This window comes from Nesoenas mayeri (genome assembly GCF_963082525.1).
Source record: "Nesoenas mayeri genome assembly, chromosome: 17".
Taxonomy (NCBI): Eukaryota; Metazoa; Chordata; class Aves; order Columbiformes; family Columbidae; genus Nesoenas; species Nesoenas mayeri.
This window is the reverse complement of record NC_137565.1, coordinates 14,033,787-14,061,001: the sequence shown is the minus strand read 5'-3', so window position 1 is coordinate 14,061,001 and position 27,215 is coordinate 14,033,787. Positions and strand designations below refer to the sequence as shown.

Genomic DNA, 27,215 nt, shown 5'->3' with positions numbered 1-27,215 from the left:
CCGGCCCTGCCGACAGCCAGCGCCATTCTGCAATGCGGCTCCCAGCACCTTTCCTCCGAAAGAGAACAGACGGGTGCTCTGAAGCTCAAGCTGCTCTCTCTGTTAGGACTTCACTGCTCCTCCCAACCCTGCCCTGGGCTCCTTTGCGCCCAGTTCATCACTATAGTTCTTTCTACTTGCCTTTATCCTGATCACAATGGATTTACAGCAGAGATTAAAAGTCAACAATTGATAAGTAGAGTTAAGTCTATGTGCCTCCCTGGATACCTGCTGAATACTTTATTTTTTTAATAAAGACTTTATTATCACAGGAAGGAAACTCCCCTAGTGAGCGCCAGCAGTGAGGATGGGGCATCTGGGGGTTATCTCCAGTGACTCACACTGTAATTCCCATTACTTGCACTGGTCCACAAGTTCTCCCACCCACTCACCTTATAAACCTCGGCAGCTCCAGTGATCCCGTCCCCGCGCTGCTCAGCACCAGCCTCGCTGCTGACAAAGGGGTTCAGGCCCGTCTGGCTGAACACAGTTGTATTTATGCATCTGTAAATCTCATGCTGGCCTTGCACGGCTGCCCCAGCCCTTGGGGGTCCACGGGTCTGGCCGGAGCCTGTCCCTGTGTTCGTGACACCTGTGCCAGGTGGCAGTGGGTGGCACAACTGTCCCCAAGCTTTCAGGGGCTTTCCCGAGCAGTTTCCCCACGTGGGCTCTTGTGGGGAGACACACAGTACAAAAAACCAAAGCCACCACAGAACCAGCATTTATGAGGGTGAACGCGTCAGCCCGTTGCTCACAAGCCACTACACAGAGGTGCCAAGCGGGGCCACAGCACGAGGGGGACACGCAGCTCCGCTGGCAGCAGCGGCAGCGCGGGGGTGGGATGTGGAGCAGAGTGGGCAGACACGAGGGTTCACCAGGGAGCCGGCACATCGTACAGAGACCCCCATGGCCCCCCAGGAACTGGCCAGTGAGAAGCAATGGGACCGGCTCGCCCGCGGTCCCCGGCTCCTCGCGGGATGCAGATGAGGTTGCACATCCAGGACGGCTGCAGGGAGCACAGTGTCCATGCTGCGAGGCCTTGCAGCTCGGCAGCCTTGTGCTCGACTCTTGCCTTCACATATTTTTTCCAAAATGTGCTAAAACGCCCTTCCCTTCCACTTTAGGCTGCTCATGGGCAAACCAGCCCGGGGTGGCTGCAGCAGTGCTGCTGGGGACCCCCAGGACAGCACGGCAGCCTGGGTGAGCTCCAGAGATGGTTGCTGGGGAGGGGGCAACACTGAAAAGCACCTGCAGCATGGGGGCTGAGCCCCCACGATGGCCGGACGGCAGTGCGGGCTGTGCTGCTGGGGAAGGGGGAGTCAGACCCAGGCAGCCCAGCCCAGGGATGCTGCTGGGGACCTCGGGGACAACGCAACAAACCTGGGCTCCTGAGCACCCACACCCGGCACAGGGCTGGGGCAAGAGCCTGGCCCAGGCAGGACCACAGAAGCACCTTCCAGCCGAGCCCAGCCCCAGCCACCCTGAAACAGCCAACGCCAGTGGCTGGGAAGGTGCAGTTGGGCTTTTGCCGTGCCAGCCGCACCGGTGTTCCCGGGGTCCCTGCCCAGCCACTCCTCGGCCCCCTCATTCCCAGCATTTTAGGAGAGTGGCCCTGGTGGGGAAGTGCATTTGGCCCTGCCTCCTCCCACAGGAAGGGCTCAGCAGGAGGCAGGGGGCTCCATGAGATCCCACACTGCAGCCAGGATGAGACCCAGGATGGGCAGCGCTGGGCTACCTGCCCCGGTCCCAGGGGACCCTCTGCATCCCTTTGCACAACTCCGGCTGTGCGGATGGGCCAGCAGAAAGATCTGCTGCCTGGCGCCTGGGTGTGCGCAGGGGAAGGATGCGGCTCCTGGTGAGCAGGGCAGGCAGTGGGCTGAGCCCCAGTTCCTGAGCGCTGGGGATGGGGAGGGCGCAAGCCAGTCCCCCCTGTGCTCTGTGGGGAGCTGGTGGGGAAGGACAAGCACCCTCGACATCTCCGGATGGAGCCATGAGCCCAGGGCAGCCCCGGTGGCTCTGCTGCCGAAGGAGCGGGCGGAGGAGAGGGGGTCTCTGGCCTCACCATGTGGGGGGGTCAGATGCTCCCATCACCAGGTGCCCCTGTCCCTTGGGTATCATCTCTTGCAGTCCTCGCTGTCGGTGTCCGGCAGCCCGGCGGGGGGCTGGGGGCTGGGCTGCACCGCCTGCACCCTCTCCTCCAGGCTGCCGCTGGGGAACACCACGTACCGGGCGGTGACGCGCTGGGGCCGCGGCTCCCGCAGGTTCTCCTTGCTGTGCCAGATGCCGTAGCCGAAGTAGACGAGCAAACCTGCGGTGCAGGACGGGAGAGCGGTGCTTTGGGCAGAGGTCGGCGGCTGCAGGGATGCAGTCGGCGCCCTGTTGAAGCAGCACAAGCCACGGCACCAGGGGGGCTTCAACCAGCTGCTTGCAGGTGGGAAAGGACCCTGGGGCATGTTGAGACCCCGGGAGGGGCAGCCCCTTGCTTGGAAAGACTCCCCCAGCCCCAGCAAGCCAGGAGTGGTTCCAGACCAGAGCTTGGAGGAGGATCCAAACCTTAACAGAACAAACTGTTAACACTCTGGGAAACAGGGAGGGTCAGGGAAGCGCTGGGAGACCTCGGCTTGTGCCTCTGAAGGGGAACTGGAAGCCAAAAGGGGCACGATGAGCTTTATAAACCCATCACTGCAGGAAAAGACATCCTGAAGCCGCCGGCTGGTGCCCAGACAAGCCCAGCTCCCCTCTGCCCCCAAGCAGCTGCCACAGGAGCACTCACCCAAGAGCAGCCAGACGGCGAAGCGGAGCCACGTCATGTAGCTGAGCTTCAGCATCAGATAGATATTGAGGATGATACTCAGTGCTGGGGAGAGGGGCACCAGGGGGATCTGCAGGAGAAAGAGAGCCGGGGGTGGTGAGACCAGCCTTAAAACCACACGGACAAAAGCCAGAACTGGTAAACATGGGGGACAAAGTGATTTTCACTCTGGGCTTTTTGAAAATGATTTTCTTTTTCCAGGAAGAAGGCAGTGAAAGGGAACAAGGGCTGGATGGGGAAGCAGGAGCTGGGAACCAGGCTGCACGCCGGGCTAGTGGGGTGGGCACGGGCTCCGGAAACAGCCCACAGGCACCGTCACAAGGACCAAACAAGCACCCAGTGCAATCCAGAGTCCTCACTGGAGAAGCGGGCAGAGGGGAGGTGGTGTCACCGCTGGTGTCAGTGCCCATGTGCCTGCACTGCACTGGGCAGACAGGATGGAAACTGGAGAGGGGGGAGCACGAGATGCACGAAAGTGATTTGGAGGCTGAAGAGCTCCACTGCGCAGCTCGGTGGGGGACCGAAGGCAGAGGGGAGCAGGGGGCTGTGGGGATGCAGAGGAGGGAGCCCAAGATGGGCCCGAGCAATCCCATGGGATGGATACGGAGCTGCTGACCATGTCGCCTCCCAGGGACTAGTGATGGTGCAGAGTGACACCACAGGTGCCAACGCCTCCCTGCACCCCATGCTTGCTGACACCATCCTCCTCCTCCTTCAGCAGCTGCGGTGCCTTCACCAGAGCAGGGTGACCAGGACCTCCCATGGGTCCATCGCAGATGCTCCCACCCCACCGACCTCACAGAGGGACTGATCCTGCCCGGGCCCCCCAGCATACCTGGAAGGTCCGTGTGCCATGCTGCTGCTCATGCGCCCAGATGAGCAGGAGGCTGAGCAGAAAGCCCAGGCTGAAAAGGACCAACAGCAGGGAGTAGCTCCAGGTAGGCAGGTGGAGATGTGTGTTGCCAAACACCAAGATGGAGCAGAGGCAGATAGCAGATACCATCATGGTCACCACGGCCACCGTGACCACCTCGCCTGGGTAGAAGTCACTGAGGAACTCCAGGTAGGGCTCGAAAGCTGCCTTCAGCTGCCCTGGCTCCCGGTGCTCCTTGCTCTTGTCCCTGTCCACCAGCTGCAGCTTGTCGGAGAAGGACTCGTACTCCTTCAGCTCGCCGGCAGATGGACCCTCGCGGGGCTCGGGGCTGGGACGGCCACCCGCCACTGGCGCAGGGGCATCCGCCTTCTGCTGCTGGAAGCGCAGGACGATGATGCTGGCAGCCACAAAGGTGTAGGCCAGCAGCGTGCCGATGGACAGGAACTGCACTAGTGCCTCCAGGTCAAAGACAAGAGCCAAGAGGGCCATGAGCAGCCCGAAGACCACGATGCCAACAACAGGCACCTGTGTGCGAGGATGCACTCGGGAGAAGACTTGGAAGAAGAGCCCGTCCTCAGCCATGGCGTAGACGATGCGCGGCAGGGAGAAGAGGTTGCTCAGCAGGACAGTGTTCATCGCTGGGGGATGAGCAGAAGAAGGTGGACCATGTCAGACCCAAACCACCCCTGTTCCCAACCCCCATCGCAAGCAGGGTGGGCAGCTCCCACCGCCGCTGCCTGTACTCACCGCAGATGGAGCCAGCGGCGACCAGGAACCCTGCCCAGGCGTAGCCCCTCCTGTAAAATGCGTCTGCCAGGGCAGAGTCGGGGTCCAGTGTGTGCCAGGGCACCATCAGCGTCAGCACCACCGACACCAGGATGTAGGCCCCAGTGGCCAGCCCCAAGGAGAAAGCAATGGCCCTGGGGACAGCCTGCTGCGGGTTCCTGGCCTCTTCACTGGAGGCTGCGATGACGTCGAAGCCCACGAAGGCGTAGAAGCAGGTGGCTGTGCCGGCCATGATGCCTGACAGCCCGTACGGGGCAAAGCCGCCCTCCTGGGAGCTCCAGTTCTTGGGCTGAGCGAGGACGAAGCCCATGATGAGAATGAAGAGGATGACGCCCATGCTGATGGCTGAGAAGACGTGGTTGAGCCAGGAGGACACTTTGGCGCCAAAGGAGATGAAGGCAGTGGCTACCAGCAGGATGGCGGCTGCCAGAAAGTCGGGGTAGCGGGCCAGGAACGGCACCTGCCAGGTGCCCACATGGGTCTCGGTGAAGTTCTTTATCTTGTGGTTGAAGATAGAGTCCAGGTAGCCGCTCCAGGCCCTGGCCACTGCGGCTCCCCCGATCATGTACTCCAGCAGCACGTTCCAGCCGATGAGGAAGGCCCAGATCTCACCCACGGACACGTAGGTGAACATGTAGGCAGAGCCTGTCTTGGGTACCCGGGCTCCAAACTCAGCGTAGCAGAGAGCAGCCAGGAGCGAGGCAAAGCCGGCAATGATGAAGGAGACGATCACAGCGGGGCCAGCGATCTCCTTGGCCACGGTGCCTGTGAGGACATACAGCCCGGAGCCCACCATGCCCCCAATGCCCAGCAGCGTCAAATCGATGGTGGAAAGGCATCTGTTGAAGGATGTCTCCATCATGTCATCCTCCAAAGTCTTCACGCGGTTGAGTTTCTGGCAGAAGCGGGTCAGGTCGGCAGAGCGAGGCAGCCACCTCGCCATCCTGCAGCAGCAGGTCCTGCCCTGGGCAGGGCGGGGGCTCCGCAGCGGTGACCCCTGCCCGGAGACCTGCGGAGAGCAGGAAGGGGTGAGCGGCCCCTCCTGCAGGGAGGTGGCTGGTGGTGGGGACAGGGTGGAAAAGCCACCAGGGCACATTCAAGGTGTCTCTCGCTCCTCAGCCAGTGTGGGGCTCAGCACCGGAGCACGTCCCTGTCCCAGGGCGGTGGCACAGGACACCAGCCAACCCGCACAGGCACCTGTGCTCGTACACCAAGTGGGAGGGGAAACCACAGGACCCCAGGGCAGCATCTCCCAGGCTTGTCTACTTAAAACAGAGCAGCATTAAAGCCCAAACCAGGCTGCTCTGGCCCTGCTGGAGGTGTCTGTGCTGCTTCCCCTCCACCTTATTCAACATCTATCCAGCCCTCTCCCATCCTGCTGCCAGACGCAGCATCTCCCCACACTCAGCACCTCGCCGCGTCCCCATGGAAAGCCCAGGTGTAGTGCTGAGGTGTGCAGCAGGAAGTGCAGAGCAGCTCCAGCGAGGACGTGGACATCCCTGGCCATACCAGGAAACACGCCCAGGGACCAGCCCCGGCTGGCACCTGTCACCAGGACAGCGGGAGGACACAGCCCTGGGGACCTGAAGGTGCCGCTTTACAGCTCATCCATGGGGCAGTCTGGGATTTTGGGGATGATCTCCCCTTCCATCCACCCCTCTGCCCACGCCACGATTCGTGCCTCCCCACATCCCAAACCACGGTCCCGCTCAGAGGGCTCGTGCTGCTTGGTGCAGCCCCGCTCCCTGGATCCACCTGTCTCGGAGGCTAAAGGGTCCCAGAGAGGTCACCGCGGGCTGATGACACGATATTGCTCTGTGGGGACAACAGGCCTTTTGGCACCAACCCTGCTGGCCAAGACCCCCTCAGCCCCGCTCGCCACCTGCATCCGCACCCCCGCGAACGGAGGGGCTGGCAGAGCTGGGGTGCCTGACCCCAACACGCCCAGCAGCCGCAGCCGGGCCGGATGTGCAGCTCAACACCCCCCGGGTGAACAAGGAACCTCCCGGGTTGGGGGTGGTCGCGGGTCGGGGTTCACCCTCCGGATTCACCCCCGGGCGGGCAGAGGGGAAAGTGCCGGCCCTGCTCAGCCCCAGCGCCACGCGGGTCCCCGGCCCCGCTCCCCCGGCCCGGCCCCGCTCACCTGCGCGGCCGGGGGCCCCGCGCGGCTCCGGCCCCACCTGCTCCGCGCCGCCGCCGCCGCCGCTCCCGCCCCGGCTCCGCCTCCCGGGCCGGCGGAAGGGCGGGGGCGGGCGGGGCCGGCGGCCGCGGGAGCCCCTCGGGGGCCGCCCGGGAGCGGCGGGGGGAGCGGGGCCGGGGCCGCTGCAGGGGAACACGAGCCCCCGCCCCAGGGCTGTCCCCCCCGGAGCCGGCAGCAGCGGGCGGGGTGACCGGGGAGCACCCCCAGCCCCACGCTGAGCCTGACCAATGTTTGGCAGCACAGCAGCAGCGTGGGCGGGTCCCCACGGCTGCGGGGACAGCAGCCCCGTCGGGGGAAACGCTGGAGTGGCCGCTGCAGCCTGAGCCACGCGTGAAGGGAACAGCGGAGGATGGAGTCGTTATCCCAAATCCCGGCTTCTGACGGAGCGAAGGGCTCAGACCCCGCTCCTCTCCTCCTTGGCCATTCCCAGGAGCGATGCGCCTCTGCCCCCGCGCTCTGCAGGACAGGAGCCTCCTCTGCGCTCTGGTGTTTGCCGGGAAGCAGCAGAGGTGTTGGGGCAGCGGCTGCAAGGGCAGCAGCGGAAGGCGAATTCTTCAACAGGCCTTCAGGAGTGAAGAAAGCTGGTGCCTGGGCAAGAGCACAACAACTGAGCAAAAGCAGATGGTGCTTCCACCTGGCCCCAGGTGTCTGCAGCCGGTGAACAGGAGTCACCTCTCCCCATCTCCAAGTGAAATGCATTTATTTTCCGCAACTGCCTCAGCTCTTCTTGAACCATCATAAACCTCCTGCTTCTCCAGCCCAAGCAGGCACCTGCTCCACCTGAACCTGCCTTCTACAGGCCTCATGTAACACTCCAGCTCTTCCCTCTCCATGTCACCTGTAGTTTGATCTCTACCCTGTACCCTCTCAGGAACCACATTTTCAGACAGAGGAGTCACCGAAAGGTGGTCCAGACCGCTGGTGTCCCCAGGGCCTTTTTCAGAGCCTGGTCCTGCTCCCCTGCACCCTCTGGGGATAAGGGGACCCATGTTAGGGTGCTGGTGCACCCAAGACCTCACAGCAGCAAAATGCTTTTCATTTTCTTCTCTGCTTCCTTCCTAATGTCCCATTTGATTTTTCAATGGCTTCTGAACACTAAAGCTGACGTTTCCATGGACCCGTAATAAGTCACAACCCCAAATGTCACTCGTGAGGGGCAATGGAGCCCACTGTGCAACATTGAGGGCTCCCAGGTGCATAAATTCACCCTTATCAACATGGAGGGGACCTCGCTATCCTCCTCATCAGCCCGAAGTCCAGAAGAAGGAAGCAGGAAACAAGACTTGTCCCTTTTTACATGCATCATTCTCCTTCCTCCAGCTGTGGGGCTGGCACAGAGCTGAGCTCCCGCCGGTCACCTCGCACCGTGACGGCTGTTGCCACGTTGCTTCTGTCACACGAGGAGACCTGGGCAGGAACTTACAGTCCAGCTCCATGGGTGGCTGAAGCCACTGGAGCTGCCACCAAAGGGGTTCCCAGCCGTGTGCTCCTGGGGCACCGGTCAGGAGCTGCACAGGTGGACGAAATCCAGAAACCCTTCATGGCACGTCCAGCTCCTTTGGACCAGCTGACATGGCAGCAACAAACTGCAGCAGCGAGGGGACAGCCAGTGCTGTGGGACAGCGCCACCCTCCAGTGACACAAAGGCACTTGCTTGGAAAAATATTGGTGTGTGCTAGTGTCATATGGCCCAGCAGTGCTTGGCCGGGGCTGAGCCAGGCTTGGAATGGTGCCGACCGAACACTCCCTGCTCATGAGCTACCCCGGGTGCTCTGTTCTCCAGATAACCTTGTCCACCAATTAACCACGTCTGACCACCTGCTGCTCTCCACCTCACACAGAAAACCTCGCTGAAACACAACCTGAGCACAGGCATGGAAAATTCCAGCTTGGATCGGCTTCCTGGCAGGGCCGGGAGCTACCGTTGTCATGGCAGTGCCGGAGCAGCCGCCGCGATCCTGGCACCGGCCGCCCCTGGAGAGCTGGCGGTGGAGCCGGCAGGAGCAGCTGTCCCTGGCGGGGAGCTCTGGGCTCTGCTCTTTGCGGCACAGGACAGCGAATCACAGCTGAACCCCCCGCAGCAGCCCCGACCCACTGCCCCCGAGCTGCTCCAGCCACACCATCAATGCTGGAGTGCTCGTGTCAGAGAAGGGGGGCCAGCACCACACTAGCCCCAGCAGCCGGTTGTTCTCCTTTCCTGCAGTAGGACCCAACATTCATTCCCACCCTCCTCATCCCACCTCGGGAAGCAATTTCCTTGCTAATGGCTCTGCCCGCAGCCAGAGGGACACAGATGCCTTCACCATCCACTCTACACGTGCGCTCCCCGGCTGGATGAAGGTGTCTCCAACGGGAACGTTGCCCACTCTGCTCCTCCCCATTCCAGCAGGAGCGCTGGGCTCCCAGCTGACGCTCAAGTGGCAACACAACTCAAGGTGGTTCATGGGGATCCTGCAACAGCGCTGGTCCCACATCAACCCACGTTTCTGCTAGGGGTTTTAATCCACAAGGTGGAAGCCCCAGAAGAGCAGAACCTCTTGTCTCCAGCTGCTGACTCACAGTTGCACATTTGCATGGAGAGGAGACACCCACCCATGATGGAAATTGGAGGGTGTCTCAGCTCTGAAGGTGGAAAAGCCCTGTTGGTCTCTGTAGTTGCTGATCTCCAGTGTGTTTGGCTGCAGCAGCGGGCAACTCCTCCACCACCACCACCTCTCCCTCCCAGCCCCTCTGCGGGGTTTGTCCTTCAGCTGGTTCCCCAGCAGGCTCACTCCAGCTCCAGCGCTCTGTGTTCGTGTGAATGTCAGAGCTCCTGGTGCCTCGGGCAGCAGGACTGACCCATTTCTCAGCCTTAGTAATTAACAGCACGCTGTATCTTCTTCTGCTGGGAAGGGATTGCTGCAGCAGTAGCAGAGGATGTGGGCAAGAGGAGCTGCTAACACCAAGGAGACAAATCCCAAATACAAGCCTTGCTCTAGGAATGCAGAAAACCCATAAACCAGGTGTGTCCAACTCTTTTTCACCGGGGGCCACATCAGCCTCGCGGTTGCCTTCAAAGGGCTGAATGTAATTTTAGGATGTAACTACTACATTTATACAGTCCTAAAACATTCGGCCCTCTGAAGGCAACCGCGAGGCTGATGTGGCCCCGGTGAAAATGAGTTGGACGCCGCTGCCTTGAACAGTGACCCAGGTGCAATCAAACCCTCCCAACACACAATGGCCCAAAGTGTCTGAGCCATCCCCACCAGCTTCTCCAACTTGAACTCCACCTGCAAGAACCGATCTGCTCGCAGACTGTCCCTCGCAACACCCTGTTCCCAAGGCAGCCACCGCCTGTCACAGAACAGCTCCTGCACCCAAAACAATCTTCTACTGTTTCCAGCAAGTGCCCCACTCCCTCTGTGCAGAGTCCCAGGATGCAACTCAGGCTCTTGGGGTCGTCACCTCAGCCTGGAAAGGTCTCAGAAGCACTCCAAGTTCAACCCCCCCCAGCTTTAACCTGGTGCCCCTCAAACCCCATGCTCAAGCAGGGATGGGACAAATGTCATTGCAACCCCTGACATTTAGAAAGCTGCAGCCACAAAAGGCAGGACAGAATGTTTTATTTCTCACCATTTGCAAACTGGTTTAAAGTAACAAAGCAAAAGCGCTCAAGCCTTTTCTGCTATCCAAGTTGGGTGGGAACACCGCAAACATCACAGTCCAACGCTGGGCAGGGGCCTGAAATCCTCCTTTAATAAAGCTGACGCTAATATCTGCCTAGAGATCAACCTGGGAAGAGTGAGCCTGTTGAGGAGGCTGTTTCTGCCTCAACACACACAGAAGCATCTTCTTGTAGATGAACTTTGGACTTTTTTCCGCAGCGGCCACGGCGAGCGGCATTGATGGTGCGTCGGCATCACCGCCCTGTCTGACGTGGCGGCCGCTCGACTCTCACTGCCCGCCAGGGACACGCTGCTGCTCCTCCATCGCAAGAGGAGACGGCAGTTCGGAGATCACACTGCTCACCCACACGGCCTGGTGCACCTCAGCACAGGGCTCACCCACACACGGCTGCGCTGGGTTCGCTCCCTGGCTCGTTAAACGGTCTCACCGAGGCTGCCGGTTGTACGCAGTGATTAACACCCTCTGCTGTCTCTCATCTCAGCAAGACGTGCAGCGCACACCCTGCTCGAGAAGAGGCAGCCCCAGGCTCTCCTGCCCTGGGCTCTACGCTCATCTAAAGGCCACAGCTTCTTCTTGTACAGCCAGCAGCCTCCTCTTGACACAACGTAAAGCAAGTGCGTTAACAGTCTGTTCCATAGAGGGAAATCAGGAGAAAACTCTGGAAAGTAAACAGCAGATTCGCTCATTCAGGAAAAGGCATTCTCGTACTCGGATTCCTTCTGTTGTAACTTCCGAATCAGCTCCAGTAAATTCATCTGTAAAGTCAGCTCCTGCAAAGCAAGAGAGATGTTTTTGCAAGAACACGATGCTGCAGGAAGCAGCAAGGACTGGTTTGCACCACCCACCCAATAGCTCCTCATCCTCAGGGAACAACAGAAAAAGCAAGCAAACACAAAGCAAAGCCTTCATCTTGTTCAAGCATTTCTACACAATACAGGACACTAACACCTTAAGAGAGCTGCTGCAAACCGCAGCTGTGTCAGGAATCCTGGGGCTTTGCAGTCCGCTAAGGATTCAGATCGATTATTTTTGATCACGGTTCAGCAATAAACTGAGCACGGGCCAGGCAGCTGTGCAGGTGTCCCCAGGAGCAGGGCAGCGTGTCCCCAGCACAGCCACACACCAGCGGGGGCGCTCAGGCGGCACAGCTCCAGCACAGAGGGCAGAGCCGGCACCCTGGGTGCTCTCCAGGGGGAGTCTAAGCCGTGCTGGGGCATCAGATTCCCTCTGGGGATTTAATTCCCCTTAAAAAACTCCCTTTTCCATGGCTGTAATCAACCAACATCAGCTGATGGTTTCCTCACCATCTGCTTGTTCTTTAGTTACACGTAGCTCACAAACCACTTAGCCAGAGACTACACAGCAGAGCAGCTGAACCACTGAACTCTATTCTGTGACTCAGGCTTGCAGACATTACCGTATGGAAACAAGAACTTACTTTTGTAAAAATGTATCAACTGCATAAGCAGGCGTTTTATAGGAGATACTGGGAGGAAACACAGCAGCTGATGGGAAACACTGGGAAAACAGATCAGAGAAGCACAGGATCCCAGAGTGTCAGGGGTTGGAAGTGCCCTGCAAAGCTCATCCAGTGCAATCCCCCCATGGAGCAGGAACACCCAGATGAGGTTACACAGGAAGGTGTCCAGGCGGGTTGGAATGTCTGCACAGAAGGAGACTCCACAACCCCCTGGGCAGCCTGGGCCAGGCTCTGCCACCCTCACCCCAAACAAGTTTCTTCTCATCTTTAAGTGGAACCTCCCGTGTTCCAGTTTGCACCCATTGCCCCTTGTCCTGTCCCTGGTTGTCACCAGCAGAGCCTGGCTCCATCCTCCTGACACTGCCCCTTTCCATCTTGATCCCCAGGAATGAGTCCCCCCTCAGTGTCCTCTTGTCCAGCTCCAGAGCCCCAGCTCCCTCAGCCTTTCCTCACACGGGAGATGCTCCACTCCCTTCAGCATCTTGGTGGCTGCGCTGGACTCTCTGCAGCAGTTCCCTGTCCTGCTGGAACTGAGGGGCCACAGCTGGACACAAGATTCCAGGTGTGGTCTCCCCAGGGCAGAGCAGAGGGGCAGGAGAACCTCTCTGACCTACTGACCACCCCCTTCTAACCCACCCCAGATCCCAGCAGTGACTTCTTACACAATGGTGCTGTTCTCAGGTACAAGCCAAGCTCTGGTTTGCCAGCTATCATAAAGCCAAACATAAACAACAGCTGGCAAATGGGAACCCTGTTAGGAGTTATTAACTTACAAAAATAACATAAAAGGCAGGGGCAGGAGGGAGAGAAAGAGCTGCTTTCATTATACAGACGAGAAACAGCAGCACAGGAAAAATAAGAGGCTTGTTCAAGGCTACACAACAGGAATCGTGTGGGTTTTAGAAAATGCCTGTTTATCTCTGCTTAAGCAGTCTTTTCTCACTAGTAGGTTTTTAGCGACATGAGATTTAATCAGCTCAAAACCCAGAGTTCAGAACAGCCCATTTCTGCATTCCTTGCAGACTTTTGTGGCATTACGAGACCTTGGGAGTTCCACTCTTTCATTCCTGCAGTGGCGTTAAAGACAACAGAGAGAAACCCAGGCGACTGCTCACGAGTTTTAAGAGCAGATGCGTGGGGGAAACCAAGAACAATTCTCTAATCACAGTCTGAGATCATCTTCAGCAAGTCACGTGAAAGAATTAACAGGATGCCTAACAAAAAGGCTTCTTGAAGGCAATTTGTACAGCTGAGCTAGGTACAAAAGCAATAAACCTACGCAGCCAATTATTTCAGCACAATTCAGGCCCGTTCATGAGTCACAGGACTGCGGGCTGTTGGCACAAGTGTTTCTTCCCTCCACACTGGCAAAACCATTGCAGCAAGCTGGGGATGCTGCCCTGTCTAACGGGTTTCTGCTCTTTGTTATGAACGCAGTGCTGGGTCTGCCCGGCGCACGCTGCCCACCAGCTGCGGAGCCAGAGGACGGGTCGTTCTGAGCCGGCGACTTGGAATTCACTAAGAGCAAGATTAAAAATGAAATAAAATAATAAAGATATAAGGCAGGAGCGCTGCCAGACCGCACGCTCCCTGCCCAGCCCTGACCTGCGGGTTGGTGGTGATGTAGAAGCCGGACACCCCAGCCTTCTCCAGGGTGCTCTGCTGGTCTATCACTTTTTGGTCCAGCTCCAAGACTATCTTCTCATCCATCATTCGCTGCTCTTCTCGGATTCGTTGCTCCACGGCCTGACAAAGATAACAGTCGAGAGGAAGAAAAGTGAAATATCTGACTTCCTCCTGCCTTGTTCTCGTCTCTTTTACTGAACGCGAACAGCAGCGCTGTCCCGAGGCACTGACGGGTCCTGGGGACAGCAGAGAGCTGCGCAGCCCCAGCTCCCACCTCCTCCACTCGCCGAGTCGCACAGCAAAGCCACCGCACCAGAAAACACAGGGACGTCACTGGGACCAGCCTGTTTGCTGTGAGCTTGGAGGCCGGGAAAGACCAAGAGCAACAAAAGAAGCCAGCAGAGCAGGAACCACAAACCCCTCACAGCACCACTGGGGCTGAAGAAAGACTTGGAGGAGTAAGAGAGAGCACTGAAGCTCATCAAGGTGGCACATCAGATGCTCCCTGAGCCTCCACATTCCCTGGACACACAAGAGCTGGAGCTGCAAATCACCCCCAGATCCTGTTTATTCACTAAAGGAGCTGAACTCCTCAAGAACCCAACTTTGCAACTGGAAAGCCCATTTATTTTGTATTGACAACAGCAAGCTGGTGCCTCGCTTGGTGCAGCAGGGTGCTGGCACTCTGGTTTTGGCAGACTGAGAACACCACCAAACAAGGACTTTGCAAAATAGCCTCAATCAGGAAAAGACAGTCCCTCCTGTCCCGCTGACACTTGCCTAAACCTCAGCAGAGAAACCTCTGCGTGGCCTCTGAAGGTGAAATGGAGCAGAGCGACCATGTGCTACATCAGAGGCACGGGGTGCGCGCTGCGGGAGCTGCCGGGACCCGCTGGAATCCGCTGGCTGCAGAAACCAGCACCGCTGGTCAGCTCTGGAGGAAAATCAACACAGCAGAAACTGCCAGAGAATCCCAGAATGCCAGAGGTTGGAGGGTCCTGTAAAGCTCATCCAGTGCAATTCCCCCATGGAGCAGGAACACCCAGATGAGGTTACACAGGAAGGTGTCCAGGCGGGTTGGAATGTCTGCACAGAAGGAGACTCCACAACCCCCTGGGCAGCCTGGGCCAGGCTCTGACACCCTCACCCCAAACAAGTTTCTTCTCATCTTTAAGTGGAACCTCCTGTGTTCCAGTTTGCACCCATTGCCCCTTGTCCTGTCCCTGGTTGTCACCAGAAGAGCCTGGCTCCATCCTCCTGACACTGCCCCTTTCCATCTTGATCCCCAGGAATGAGTCCCCCCTCAGTGTCCTCTTGTCCAGCTCCAGAGCCCCAGCTCCCTCAGCCTTTCCTCACACGGGAGATGCTCCACTCCCTTCAGCATCTTGGTGGCTGCGCTGGACTCTCTGCAGCAGTTCCCTGTCCTGCTGGAACTGAGGGGCCACAGCTGGACACAAGATTCCAGGTGCGGTCTCCCCAGGGCAGAGCAGAGGGGCAGGAGAACCTCTCTGACCTACTGACCACCCCCTTCTAACCCACCCCAGGTCCCATTGGCTTCCTGGCCACAAGGGCCCAGTGCTGGCTCATGGTCACCCTGCTGTCCCCAGGACCCCCAGGTCCCTTTCCCCTACACTGCTCTCTAATAGGTCATTCCCCAATTTACACTGGAACCTGGGGTTGCTCCTGCCCAGATTCAAGACTCTACACTTGTCCTTGTTCTATTTCATTAAATGTTTCCCTGCCCAGCTCTCCAGCCTGTCCAGGTCTCTGATGGCAGCACAGCTTCCAGTGTCACCACTGCTCCCAGCTCAGTGGCAGAGAGCAGGAGGGTTGCAGGGGACGAGGAGAGCTCAGCTCAGATATAAAGCCGCGTGTGTGCAGAGGTGAGGCAATACAGTTTTCCTGAGCTGTACTGAGCTTCTTTCACAAGGGAAAGCCAGGAAGCACCAAATCCCATTTAAAACATAGGAAGGTGACTTCTCTTGCAAGAACTAAATGGCACAAGTTTCAACATTTCACTTGCGCAACGCTGCCCCTTCATTGCACAGGCAGGTGTTCAGCTGGGGGTTTGTGATCCCACCGCATGGGAAGGGAGAAGCCACCAAGTCTGGGATGCAGCCGGTGGTTTAAGAGACCTGGGCAGATCCACCTGACGGGGAGTGGAAAGACTAAGAGGAAACCCAGAATGTGGGTGAGAGGGATGTTGGTGCTGAACAGCCTGTAGAAGAGCGCAGGTTTGTCCCCTGGACGTCACCAGGGGCTGTCTGCAGAAGGCCAGACCTAAACAAAGAGCAATTGTTACTTACATGGAGCAGGAGCTGCCTCGTGTAACCGTTCTTGGATGTACAACAGTCAATTAGTGCCTTACGTTTTTAGTTATGTCCGTAGGTTTGGGAAAGCTTCGCAGAACTACACACTATTAAGGAGGATGCAGGACTGTGATCCACCAAAAGATCCCCATACACCAGCTGCTCTGCAGAAAACACCTGGGGCAGGACTTTATTAGAATGAATGTAGAGAAATTCAGGACAACTTGAGCCTCAATAAAAGGCAAGGCAGAGGGGCTAAGTGCCTCCTTCACTATGGGATGCTAATGAAGCTAAGAAAGCGCCATCCTTAAGCATCCTTCAGTTTAGAGGTTCACACTCTGTGTGGAAGATGTGAGGGATTCAAACACCTCATTCCCCAAAGACCTTCCTTCCTTTCTCCCAGCCACCTTGGGGAGACACCAACCACCGTCTCCACCTGCTGTGCTGGAGGCGCCTTTCCTCGGGTTTGAAAGAAAAACAGATTAAAGTGTCTACACACTGTTTAGAGTCAGCACCTGATTCTGGGCTACAGAAAAGTGCCAAAATCTTGGAGTAAAGTAAGGCTTAAACATAAGCTTTTGCTTCAGCTTTGGTGACACTGTATGACAGGCAAAGCTTTTTTAAATGCTGTGGGTTCCATTAGGAACATCTCAAAACTCCGTTTTGTACTACCCTGCTGGGAGCCTCATCCCAACCCATCTCCTGGGAGCTGGGCTTCCAAACCTTTAACCGCAGAGGGCAGCTCCTTTAGACACATACCAAATGCTACCACGATGATCGCTCTGTTCCCAAAATGCTCTACAGCACAAATATCAGAGCATAAAAAGACTAAGAAATAGCCCTAGTAACACCTGGCAGAAGAAAAAGAAAAGAAGAAGGGCTGGGGAAGGAAGTAGGAAGAAGTTGCACACTATGTAAGACAAGGAGAAATGACACATATGTGGTCTGCTTAATGAGCGAATACAATATTGGAAATGCTTTAAAAAAGGCAGTATGGCTTATTACTTGCTGCAAGCATAAGTTACTTCGACAGAAGCAAGAGGGATGGCTGACAGAGGTCCAGCCTGGCTTCAGTCACCTCAACAGGAAACAAAGGGACACGGAAACACCAACGATCCGACAGCAAGCGCTGATGTAGTGCTTGTCACAGGTGGAGGTCAGGAAACAGCTGTATTTGAACAGTTACCTGTTTGCCTTACCTGGAGCAAAGCACCTTCCCCTCTACATTTAAACGCCATCGATTACAACAACTAGCTACCTGCAATTTCCTTCACCTTGTAAAAGTCTCTCTCTCTCATCACTAATATATAGATAAGTCCTTTGGGACTAAAGAGGCCGCTCATGCTCAAGTTTCTCCAAACGTCTTGGAATGCTTGAAGAAACTATTTCTATGCTTAAGTATCTCAAGGTAGTTCCTGGTTATCAGTGCTACAAAGTAAAACGTAATTTCTTTGAGTATTCTCTGCTTTTTACTTGTTATGTCGTAAAGGCAGATTTCACACACCTTCTCTATGTTTTCTATCAAGTCGCTCTCTATCTGTACACAGGGTTCAGTCCCTCTTATAACAAGACTCGTTAAAGCATCGTGGGGAGCATCGCTCCATGGCAGCGGGCTCCTGAACGTCCACGGTTCCCAGATCGAGCCCGAGGTGCAGCTGCCCCAGCTGGTGAGAGCCTGGGCTGCCCAGTCTTGGGGGACAAAAGGCAGAGCAAGAGGAGCGGACCCCGAGTCTGGGTGGGTGTCGTGGTTTAACCCGGGCTGGCGATACAACCACACAGCCGCTCACTCACCCCTTCCCATCCACTCCCACCAGGGGAGAGAACCGAAAGGGAAGGGAGAGACTTGGATTTAGATAACACAGTTTAATAAAATAACAAAATACACTACTAGTAAAAATATATATAAAATAGAAATAAAAGATACTCAAGGCAATTCCTCACAAACTCTGTCCACAACTGAGCAGCCAGTCCCAGTAAGCAGCAGCAGGTCCCGAACAGACAAAATAAAAACAAAAAGGCAGAAAGGCTCAAGGCCTCTACAAAACTGCAAAAGGCCAAACTAAATGTCCTGAGCCAAACTCCCCCAGCTCCAGCAAAAAGAGCCAAGAAAGAATGAGCAAGAGAAAAAATGCCCAAGAGCGAGAACACCCCAGAGACCAGAAGCTCCCCATTCTCCTTAAAAATGTAGCATGATGCCAATGGGCTGGAACACTCTCATTGCTCAGTCTGGGTGTCAGTCCAGCTCTGTCCGTCCATCTCCCTCGATACCTCAGACCTGTGGGCAGAGCTCAGAGTGTCCTTGGCTCTCAGACCAGAGCAATTAAAACATTAACTCTGCGCTGGGCTGTTCTCTCTTGTTCTCAAACTATATCCAAATAATGAGTGTGCTAGCTATGGAAAAGAAAGGTTTCTAACTGCATGAAGAAAATTAACCCATTTTCAGTCAAACCAGCACAGTGGGGAACCTCAGGCTGTGCTGGGAACACCAGACGGGACGGCTGGTGGCTCTGGATGCTGCGATGTAGGAAGGGTCCTGCTCACCTGGGAGCCCCCCAGGGAAGGGACACGAGCCCCGTACCTCCATCTCGCGCTGCTGGGCGGCGCGGAGCAGCGGCAGGTTGTGCGGTCGGCAGCACTGCTGGGCCTCCTTGTGCCGGTGGAACAGCTCCTGCTTCAGCCCTGCGGAACCACGACAGGTCAGGGAACCGGCCACGTGTGACCCCCAGTGTCCCCACCACCTCCTCGTAGTGCCCCGGGTCTGTCCCCAGTGTTCCCACACCCTCCATGCGCCCACTGCCTGCATCCCCAGCCTCTCCCCTGTGCCCCCACTGTCACCCCTGGGTGCCCCGGCCCTGCCTCCCGTCCGCAGTGTCCCCATCCCCCCTGCAGAGCCCTCACCGCCTGCCACCCACCCGGTGCCCCAGGACTGCCACCCAGTGCCCCCCCGCACCCCAATACCTCCCCACTGGCTCCCCCTCAGTGTACCCGGCCTGTCCCCTCTATGACGCACCACTCAAGTGCCCCGGGATTGCCCCTCGGTGCCCCCACCTCCCCCAGTGCTCCCCCCGCTGCTCCCGACCTCTCCCCAGTGCCCTCGTGTCTCGGCCCCGCTCCCACTCGGCGCCCCCTCCCACTGTGCAGGCCCAGCTCCCCGGTGCGCGCCCCCCAGCGCCCCCTACCGCCTCTCCCCGGCACCTCGGCCCTGCCCTGCCCCCCCGGGCTCTCCCCGGCTCCCGCCTCGCCCGGTGCCCCCGGCGCCCCGCGCACCGCGGTGCTCGCTGTGCAGCTGCAGGCGCTGGCTGTACAGGTTCTTCTCGGTGAGGTGCTGGATCTCCAGTAGGCCCTGCACGATCTCGAACACGGTCCCGTCCAGCAGCGCCAGCGCCAGGTCGCTCAGCGTCGTGTAGGAGAGACGCTGCTGGCAGGAGCTGCCGTCGGGCACGACACCGGGTCAGCGCCCGCCCGCCGCCTCCCCGCCCCGGGCCCCGCCGCCCTCCGCTCACCTGGGCAGCGCCTTCACCAGCGTCTGCAGCTCCGACAGCAGCCGGTAGTGCCGCTCCTGCTGCCGGGACAACTGCTCGGCCGCCGCCACCTCGTACCCGTACTCGTAGCCACCCGCCCCGCCGCCGAACCGCTCCATGGCGCCGCGGAGCGCGCCCCCTTCTCGCCGCGCCGCGCGCATGCGCGCTCCCGCCCACCCAGCGCCCCCCCCTCCATAGCGCCCCGCCCCTGAGCCCGCCCTATTCACGGCCCCGCCCACTCGTCCAGCCCACGGCCACGCCCGCTTCCCCGCCCGTCCCGCCGAGCATCCTCCGTAGGAGCCGCTCCCGGTTCGGCAGCCGGGCTGGAGCAGCGACCGCCGCTCCCGCCGCTCCCGCCGCTCCCGCCGCTCCCGCCGTTCCCGCCGTTCCCGCCGTTCCCCGGGCTCCGTGTGCGCGGCGGTGCCTCGATGGCCCGGGGCGCCGGGGGAGCGGGGCTGCGCACACGGGGCACGGGCGGGAGGGTTTTCCTGGAGGTTTCTCTTCAGCCCATGCCCTGGGATGCGCGGGGAGCATCTGCGGGCTGTCCGTCTGCTCGGGCTTGAAAACAGCTTAAAATATTTTCATTTTATTAAAAGCGATTCAGATGGAGTTTGGCAGCTTTTGAGTTACTGCACAGGGTGACTTTGTCACGGCTGGGAATGCGGTTGCCCCCCGTGTCGGGGAGTTTCACTCTCAGGGCTCCATGGTTTCAATTCAGCCCATGAGCTGGGGATCGTTCCCTAGAGACCTGCACCACAGCAAAGCTGGACAGCATCTGTGGGTTCACTGGGGAGCCCTGAGAAGGGCAAGACCACTCGGCTGCAGGATCCTTTCTAATCCCTTAAAACAGAGAGTTTATTAAGTGCCTTTAAACTTCAAACACACCGCTGGGATGGCAACGGTTTCTTTTTGTGGGCACTGGGGTGCAGGTAATGAGATCAATGTTTAGCGCAGGCTAAGTTGCAAATTCATTTCATTCACCAGCACGCACAAAAAGGGGCCCAGCTTGAATTTTCAAAACAAAAGATCCACTGAGATGTATTAAAAATGCATAAAAAGTAGCAGTTTCAATATGACTTCAAAGCTTACAAAAGCTGTGCTGCCTGCTCGAGGGGAGTAGAAAAGTCTGTGTTAGAGAAGAACACAGAGCATCCCCAGCAAAATGGGGCAGCCCTAAAATCTCCCTGAATTTTGCTCCTTTGTTTTTACCCACTCTGTTGGTGGGGAAATTTCAGATTTCCATCCAAGGATCCCCAGATCCCATGTCCTGGAGAGGCTTTGGGTGGGCTGGCTGCAGACGCCTCTGCCTATGGGCTCATTAGACCTCATGTGGTTAACCCTGCCATGTCCGTCTGTCCTGCCCATCCCCTGCCTGCTCTTTCCCCAGCTTGGCAGCAATGTCCCCATGCAATTGTCGCCCCATATTTTGAACAGACATCACCCCAAGCCCACCCTTGGGAACCACTAGAGGTTTTGCTGTGTTGGAGCTGCCCGAGGCAGAGCTGTGGTGCAGAGCCTGGGAGGCTGCACCGTGTTGAGCTGCTCAGGAAGGGAAAACAGAGTCTTTAATGGAAAGCTATTGGTTGTGCTGCTCAGTGTTGGCTGGAGTGGTGTGAAAGACCAGGACAGGAGCATCGCTGACACTTTGTCATCCTCTGCCATTAGGCTTTTGCTAAATGTCCTTTCCTGGTGTCACCTGAACCCAGGGTTTGCCGTCACAGGGTTTTGCTGTCTGGGGGCGTTCCCCCGGCAACGCAACCCAAAATCCCTGCGGCAGTCGTGGATACTTGGGGATGGAGGAGCCAAGACTGCACTGGCAAACTGCCTGTCCCCGGCACGGCTGCCTGCACTGGTGAGGACCTAAATGCAGCCCTTGCCTTGTCCCCATCCAGACGTCGCATCTGATCATCATGCCACAGAGCAGACCCTGCCTTAATCTTGCCACCTTCACCACCTCGTCGGGGCTTCTGTTCTGTTTGCAAGGCCGATTCAAGGGGGAGCTGAAGCCCAGTGGTGTCTGGGCACGGAGAGAGTTGTCTTGACCCCAGACTCTGAGCAGCAAGGTCTTGACCTTGACCCTGGTCAGCACCAGACTGGAGGGGAGAGAACATGCATGAGGCTGAGAGGGCCAGTAGAGCCATGAGAGCCGTGCCCAGCGGCCACAGGGAGCCTGTGTACCCCTGTACTCAGAAAGGGGGCTCAGCCGGGGAGTGGGGGGCTCAGCCCAGGGAAGGATGGAGCACATCTTCTGGGACAAGATCCAGCGGTGCCAGCAAAGGAGCAAGGCACAATCCAGTGCCTTTGCACCTCTAGCGAAGGCATCACAGCTGAGCCGGCGGAGGGAAGGGGGGACCCCGGGGCCTCTACTCTGCCACGGACATTCCTCTCCCTTCCTTTGTGCTGCAGGAAATCTGTGCTTCCTCCTTCCCAGCGCTGCTCCCTGCTCAATCGCTACCAGATGTGGGTCCCATGTGCTTCTCATTAGCCCGGCAGGCTCCGGGCGCTGCTGTCTGCAGTCTGGGGCCGGCACAGGCTGGGCTTTTGAGGACCTGGAGCAGATGTCTGAGCCAGCGTGCATGCCACCAGGTAGCTGGCCCTGGTTTGCGTAGGGCTCGTGCTGCTTTTTTGCTGGGCCAGGACGCGGTGGGATGGCAGCGGTGATTCGGGGTGAGCTCGCTGTGCTGGATGAGCTGGGGGACAGGAGGCTCTGCAGGGACACGCACAAGTGCCCTGAGGACAGAGGGACAAGGGGCACGCCGGTGCTTTGAGTCGAGGGAAGAAGCTCAGTGAGCTGAAATCAGCAGAGTCTCCCCTTGGGAACAATGCGCAGCCCCAGCCTGGGCCTGGGAGCGTGGGAGAGGTGGGTGGGTGGCACCAGGACTGGAGAGCACAGGTGACCCCAGCATGTCCCAGGCTCCATACGCCCCAGGTGTCACAGGCAGGGAGCACATCATGATCCCTTAGGATGTGCGTGAAGCTCCTGGGGTGTGGGGTCAAGTTGGAGTGGGATGTACCTGACCCAGCGGTGGTGCCACAAGCAGCTCAGGTGGTATGGCGTGGGAGGAGAAAACATGGGCCCTTCCCGTGCTCCCCAGGACCTGCTGGCCCAGGGGAAGATCACAATGGCTGGACCCAGGGGTTTGAGAACAACAGCCCCATGACTGGCTTGTGATGTCCAGGAAGAGCCTTAACCTGGCCTGGAGGGAGCGATGGGGGGACAAAAGGAGCGAGAAAGCTCCTCCTGTCCTTCCCCACCCCGCCACCCCCACCATGGAGCTCACACAGGCGAGGGGGTCTGGGGAAGAGCCCAATGGGACTTGCAGGTGGTCTCACTACACGGTCCTGCTTCAGCTGTCGCTGGCCCACGTGCGCGAGGTGATGTGCCCGGCCGGGCACGATGAGGCCACATTCAGGTGCTCAAGATGAGGGGCTCCGCAATGGGGGAGAGGGATGCTCCTTGCCTTGGCACAGAGGGAGCCAGGGGCTGATCCTGGCCCACTGCTTCTTTCTCGAGCCCCTAAACCAACAACGGGGATTTCCTCACACTTTTGGTGGAGGGATGAGTGGTGAGAAGCAGGCGTACAAGCACATGTCATGGGATGGAGCCCCTGCCCCAGCATGGGACATACAAGGACATCCAGAAGGGCAAAGGGACTGTTTCCCACTGGAGCTGTTCTCCTCTCGCCAGGTAAAGTGTCCCCTGTGGGGCTCAGGCTTCCTGCACTCACCTGCAGGAAAAACATCTCCCAGCATGGAAAGATTTCCAAAGGCTTCCCATTTAAGGAAGTGATGCCTGGGTGTAGCTCTCTCCCAAAGAGCATGTTTGCACGCTCAGAAATGCTGGAAACCAGCATTTTTATGGCCTTGCTGGACCCCACATTACGCAGAGACAGCAGCAGGAGTGGGGTGCCCACATGCGCGGAGCAGGACAGCTCATTTCTGCAGCTGGAGCACACTGTGATTAGGAATCATCCCCCAGAGAAACCCATCTGCAGGAGAGAGCTGCCCAAGGCTGGTGTCCCCGGGGAGAGCTGTCACATCACCACAGCTCTGAGTCACCGCCCCGGAGCTGGGAGCTGCTCAGCCTTTGCGAGTGCGGTTCCACTGGGCGTCCTGCGTCACCAAAAGATGCCGATGCACTGCAGCTATTGCACCAGATGTAGCTTTACTGCTTTTACCATGGGGTGGGGGACAAGCAGCATCATCTGGGGCTTGGGCTGGGAGCTGGTGAGCATCCCACCAGCGGCTCTGTTCCCCGTGGTGCTGCTGGGCACATGCCTTTGACACCTATCCCCAGCCTCCCTTCCTGTTTTGGGCCGCTTTAGACTTGTGTCTGAGCTCAGCCTCACGCACACTCGTCACCTGGGCAAGAGAGCTTGCGGCAGGGAATGCCAGAGCCTCGGGGCCTCAGGCTCACCGGATTTATTCCAATTTAAACACTGTGGAGTAAATGTGTTTCCCCCACTCTGGCCTCTGGAGCTGAATATCTGAATGGGAGTTTCACCCCTGAGATGCAGCTAAAGTAAGATCCGGATGGAGGTGTTTGCTGGCGCTCGGTGGTGCCGGGGGAAACCTCTGTGCTCCCCGATCGGCTGCTCATGCAGCGGGCAGAGCAAGGGCTACCGAGCTGGAACAGCTGGGTTTGACCTGCTGGGATGAACATGCCTGGTCAGAAACATGTTGCAAAACATGGCCAGGCTTTTGTTACCTGGGCGGGGCATCCATGGGGACTGGAAAGAGACACTGCACATGTGCGTACTGGCTGCACAGGAGGAGAGGCTCCTTCACCAGGAGGACATGCAGATGCTCAGCCAAGGCAAAGTTGTGTTACGGTTCAGGAGCCCAGGAGCTCCTTGTGTCTCTGTTCCCTGCAGAGCAGAGTGGTTATCAGAACATCTGTGTGACACAGGGCAACGGGTCTAGACCACCCTGTGGACAGCGTGGCCCTGCCTGGGGGGCGTGGGCTCGCTCGTGGCAAGGGATGGGAGCTGCGGGGGGTGCTCCTGCCGGCTGGCACGGGTGCTCTGGGGTCACTGCACGGCGCTTCGTCCTGGGAGAGAGGGGGTGAGAGTCAGGAGAAGTGTGAGGGCTTGGCTGGGAGCTCTGTGCAGGAGCCAGGGGCTGTGAAGGCTGGAAGGGCTGCAAGGGGCAAAGCTGCAGCAGGATGTAAGGGATGCAGCAAGCTGCGAAGGATGCAACGGATGCAAGAGTTGCAGTAGATTGCAAGTGATGCAAAGGATGTGGACTGCAAGGGATGAGCAGACGCTGCAGCCAGCTCCTTCCATCCCTTGGCCCAGGGCTGCCCATTTCCCAGCTGTGCCCAGCTGTTTCAGCAGCCTGGCTTCTGCAGAGGGGCAGGGACCCAGACGTGGGGGTCCTGTCTTCTGGGCTAAGGGTGCTCCAGGGGCTCCATCTCGCCATGCCCCTGCAGTCGCCATGATAGCAGGGAACAGCTTCAGGCCATGCTCCCTTCCCCTCAGGATATTTTCAGGGTCTTCAAACATCCCAGAGGGACCAAGCCACATCCCACTGAGGCGGCTGCTGCTCCTCACCTGCAGCCAAGGTGCCGGTTCAGCCCCGCGCCCCCACCTGCCGCCCCTGCGTCCCGTGCAGCTCCGCGGGGGGAGCTCAGCCAGCCCCCAGCAGCAGCTGCGGCCGATCATGTGGCTCCTAATGAAATCCAGACGCTGGCAGAGCGATGACATCGCGCTGTGATTTGTGCTCCCACACAGACTAAACACGGCCGGGCGCGTTACAGCGTGTGGCCGGGCCAGCACGGGCGTGGGGATAAATCAGGTAGTGGCGCTGCGGATGCCTCTGCCTTTCTTCTGCCTGATTATTCTGCTCAAAAGCTCGTGCTTTCTGTAATGCAACAATAGGGTTTTTTCCAAGATGGTGCCAAACAGAGCTTCTGGAGGCTGGAATAAAGGCTCAGGCTCTTGGATCTGCTCAGATATGGCTCCATGTGCTAGAAATGCATTTGCAACCCAAGGCGCTGCAGCTACTGAGCTATTCTCTGCAGTTCCTTGCAGCCAGGGAGGCCCTGGTGCCCTGGATCACGTGCAAACACTTCCACTACTGCACTGGGTGAGGGAGAGTCTTGAAATGGAGCCAAAGTGGGTTTGCTTGGCCTGCTGCCCAGGGAGGTGTTGCACACACGTCCAACGCCTGCCAAGTTGGGGGCTCCAGCTGCAGCCTCCCCAGTGTCCCGGGGCTGCTCGGACTGCAGCACTGTCTCCCCAAATGGCACATTCACCCGCACCCCTTCCTTCGGTCTGAAGGGTCAGGGACTGTGGAGGGCCCCCCAGAGACCCCGACGTGAAGTGTTGCAGCAGAGGACAGGGCACAGGAGCATCCCTGTGGCCCTTTGCCCAGCCCTGGGTGCCCATCAGCAGGGACAACATTGATTTATGGAGATGCCAAGTCCTGCTCACAGAGCCCAGCCCGTTGCTGGGCTCAGGGTGTGCAGGGAGGGACAGTCCCGCTGGACACCCCGCTGTCCTGCTCCCCACAGCTCTGTGCAGGGGACCCCGCACCCGTGGCTCCCGCACCCCAGCTCCTCCGGGAGATGCCCAGCGTGGCACTTGTTGGATTCAATGTCACAAAGACCTGATCTGTGGACGTGGTGTCTGGAGGTGCCTGGTGGCACTGCCATATGGCCAGCGGTGACAGGGCTGGCACCTGGTGCTGCGGGCATGCTCAGCTCAGCCTGGAGCTTATAGACACGTGTGTTTATATGTACACATATATATATGCATCTATTAGTATGTACAAAAATAAATAGAAGCATATAAAAATATAAGTATATATCTAAAATATATAGGTGTAGATATCTATACTTGTATGCTTATAAGTATATATAGTATGCACTCCAGGACTATATACAAGAGTACTTGTGCATATATATAAAAACATACATATATAAATTTGCTCCTGGAGTATATAGGAGTGTATACCTATGTGTGTGTGTATATAGATACAAAAATTTATACTCCTGGAGTGTATATTTGTATTGATGTCCTGTGTCTCATGGCATTTTGGGCACGGGGAAAGGCTGCAGTGACAAAACTGCCCCCAGCAGCCCCCCATGGGGGCAAAGGCTGCGAACAAACCAGCCAAAGGCTCCGTCAACCCAGGGGTTGCTGCAGATGCTGGTTCCAGGCATTCATGCTGCTCCGGGGCTGGTGGCAGAAGGTCCTGGAGCCACAGCCCGTGCTGGTGGGGACCTCGGCTCCCCGAGGGACCGCAGCACCGTGCCTGTGGCACCGCCAGCTCCTGCGTGCCCAGGGCTGGCAGCAGCTGAGCTGGGGGACACGCAAGCAGGAGGTAATGGCCGGCAAAAAGGCTGCTCCGTCCTCTGGGGACATTGATGAGGCTGTGGTGAGGAATGTGAATAGATTTTGGTGGCACTGAGGTGGCTGCTCCTCTCTGGGGTCCCAGTCCACAGGTGCTCTGCTCAGCCCGGCCACAGGGAGCCCCGTGCCAGCTGGATGGTGTCTGTGTGGAGATGTCACTGACACGGCCAGGGGACACTCCAGTGCCCCCAGCCTGGCCATCCTGGATCCAAACATACCCAGGAAAGGCAGCCAGGGACCATTACATTCACTTTTGGGGGTAAAGGAGGAATTTCCCCATGGACAGCATGTATCCACACAAAGCCTCTACATTGCATGTAGGCTGAATATACATTTATACTCCTCTCAGCTTACCCTGGCCCATGCTGTAGTGCTGGTGGAGCTGGTGGATGTCCCCAAGCCCTTCACAATCCCTCCTCCAGCACGGAATAGCCCTGGTACCACCGTCCCCCCTCCCAGTGAGCGTGGGAGAGAAATTCCCTGTGCGATTTCAGGACCCCATTGTCTCATGCGTGTTTCGTTCTCATTGGAGTTTCCCTTCCGA

At 58.0% G+C, this 27,215-nt stretch overlaps 2 protein-coding genes across 5 annotated transcripts; both read right to left on the bottom strand.

Moving 5' to 3' along the window:
• Nucleotides 1-2,153: 2,153 nt before the first annotated feature.
• SLC7A4 (solute carrier family 7 member 4) lies at nt 2,154-5,454 on the bottom strand (the record flags this gene model as incomplete). The annotated part of the gene is made up of 4 exons (XM_080355345.1): nt 2,154-2,347; nt 2,813-2,921; nt 3,687-4,363; nt 4,473-5,454. 4 exons carry the CDS (start codon nt 5,452-5,454, stop codon nt 2,154-2,156), a joined length of 1,962 nt encoding a protein of 653 aa, XP_080211471.1.
• A 4,845-nt stretch (nt 5,455-10,299) lies between these two features.
• DGCR6L (DiGeorge syndrome critical region gene 6 like) lies at nt 10,300-19,459 on the bottom strand. 4 transcript variants are annotated; one of them, XR_013922975.1, is made up of 7 exons: nt 19,299-19,459; nt 19,063-19,223; nt 18,374-18,474; nt 13,466-13,606; nt 13,140-13,378; nt 11,819-11,898; nt 11,018-11,150 (listed from the first exon to the last, which is right to left on the bottom strand). XR_013922975.1 is itself a non-coding variant. In XM_080355323.1 (5 exons), exons 1-5 carry the CDS (start codon nt 19,433-19,435, stop codon nt 11,067-11,069), a joined length of 624 nt encoding a protein of 207 aa, XP_080211449.1. In that variant the 5' UTR covers nt 19,436-19,459; the 3' UTR covers nt 10,300-11,066. The 4 variants fall into 4 exon arrangements, 2 of the variants coding, with proteins under 2 accessions (XP_080211449.1, XP_080211450.1); XR_013922974.1 differs by lacking the exon at nt 11,819-11,898 and having other exon boundaries at nt 11,013-11,150; XM_080355323.1 differs by lacking the exons at nt 11,819-11,898; nt 13,140-13,378 and having other exon boundaries at nt 10,300-11,150.
• Nucleotides 19,460-27,215: the final 7,756 nt, after the last annotated feature.

Coding starts and splice junctions, on each gene's coding strand:
- DGCR6L (XM_080355323.1), bottom strand. CDS start 19,435: ATGGAGCGGTTCGGCGGCGGGGCGGGTGGCTACGAGTACGGGTACGAG. Junction 18,475..19,062: donor GCTGCACAGCGAGCACCGCG/GTGCGCGGGGCG, acceptor GTGGTTCCGCAG/GGCTGAAGCAGGAGCTGTTC. Junction 13,607..18,373: donor CCCAGCAGCGCGAGATGGAG/GTACGGGGCTCG, acceptor TATCTTTGTCAG/GCCGTGGAGCAACGAATCCG.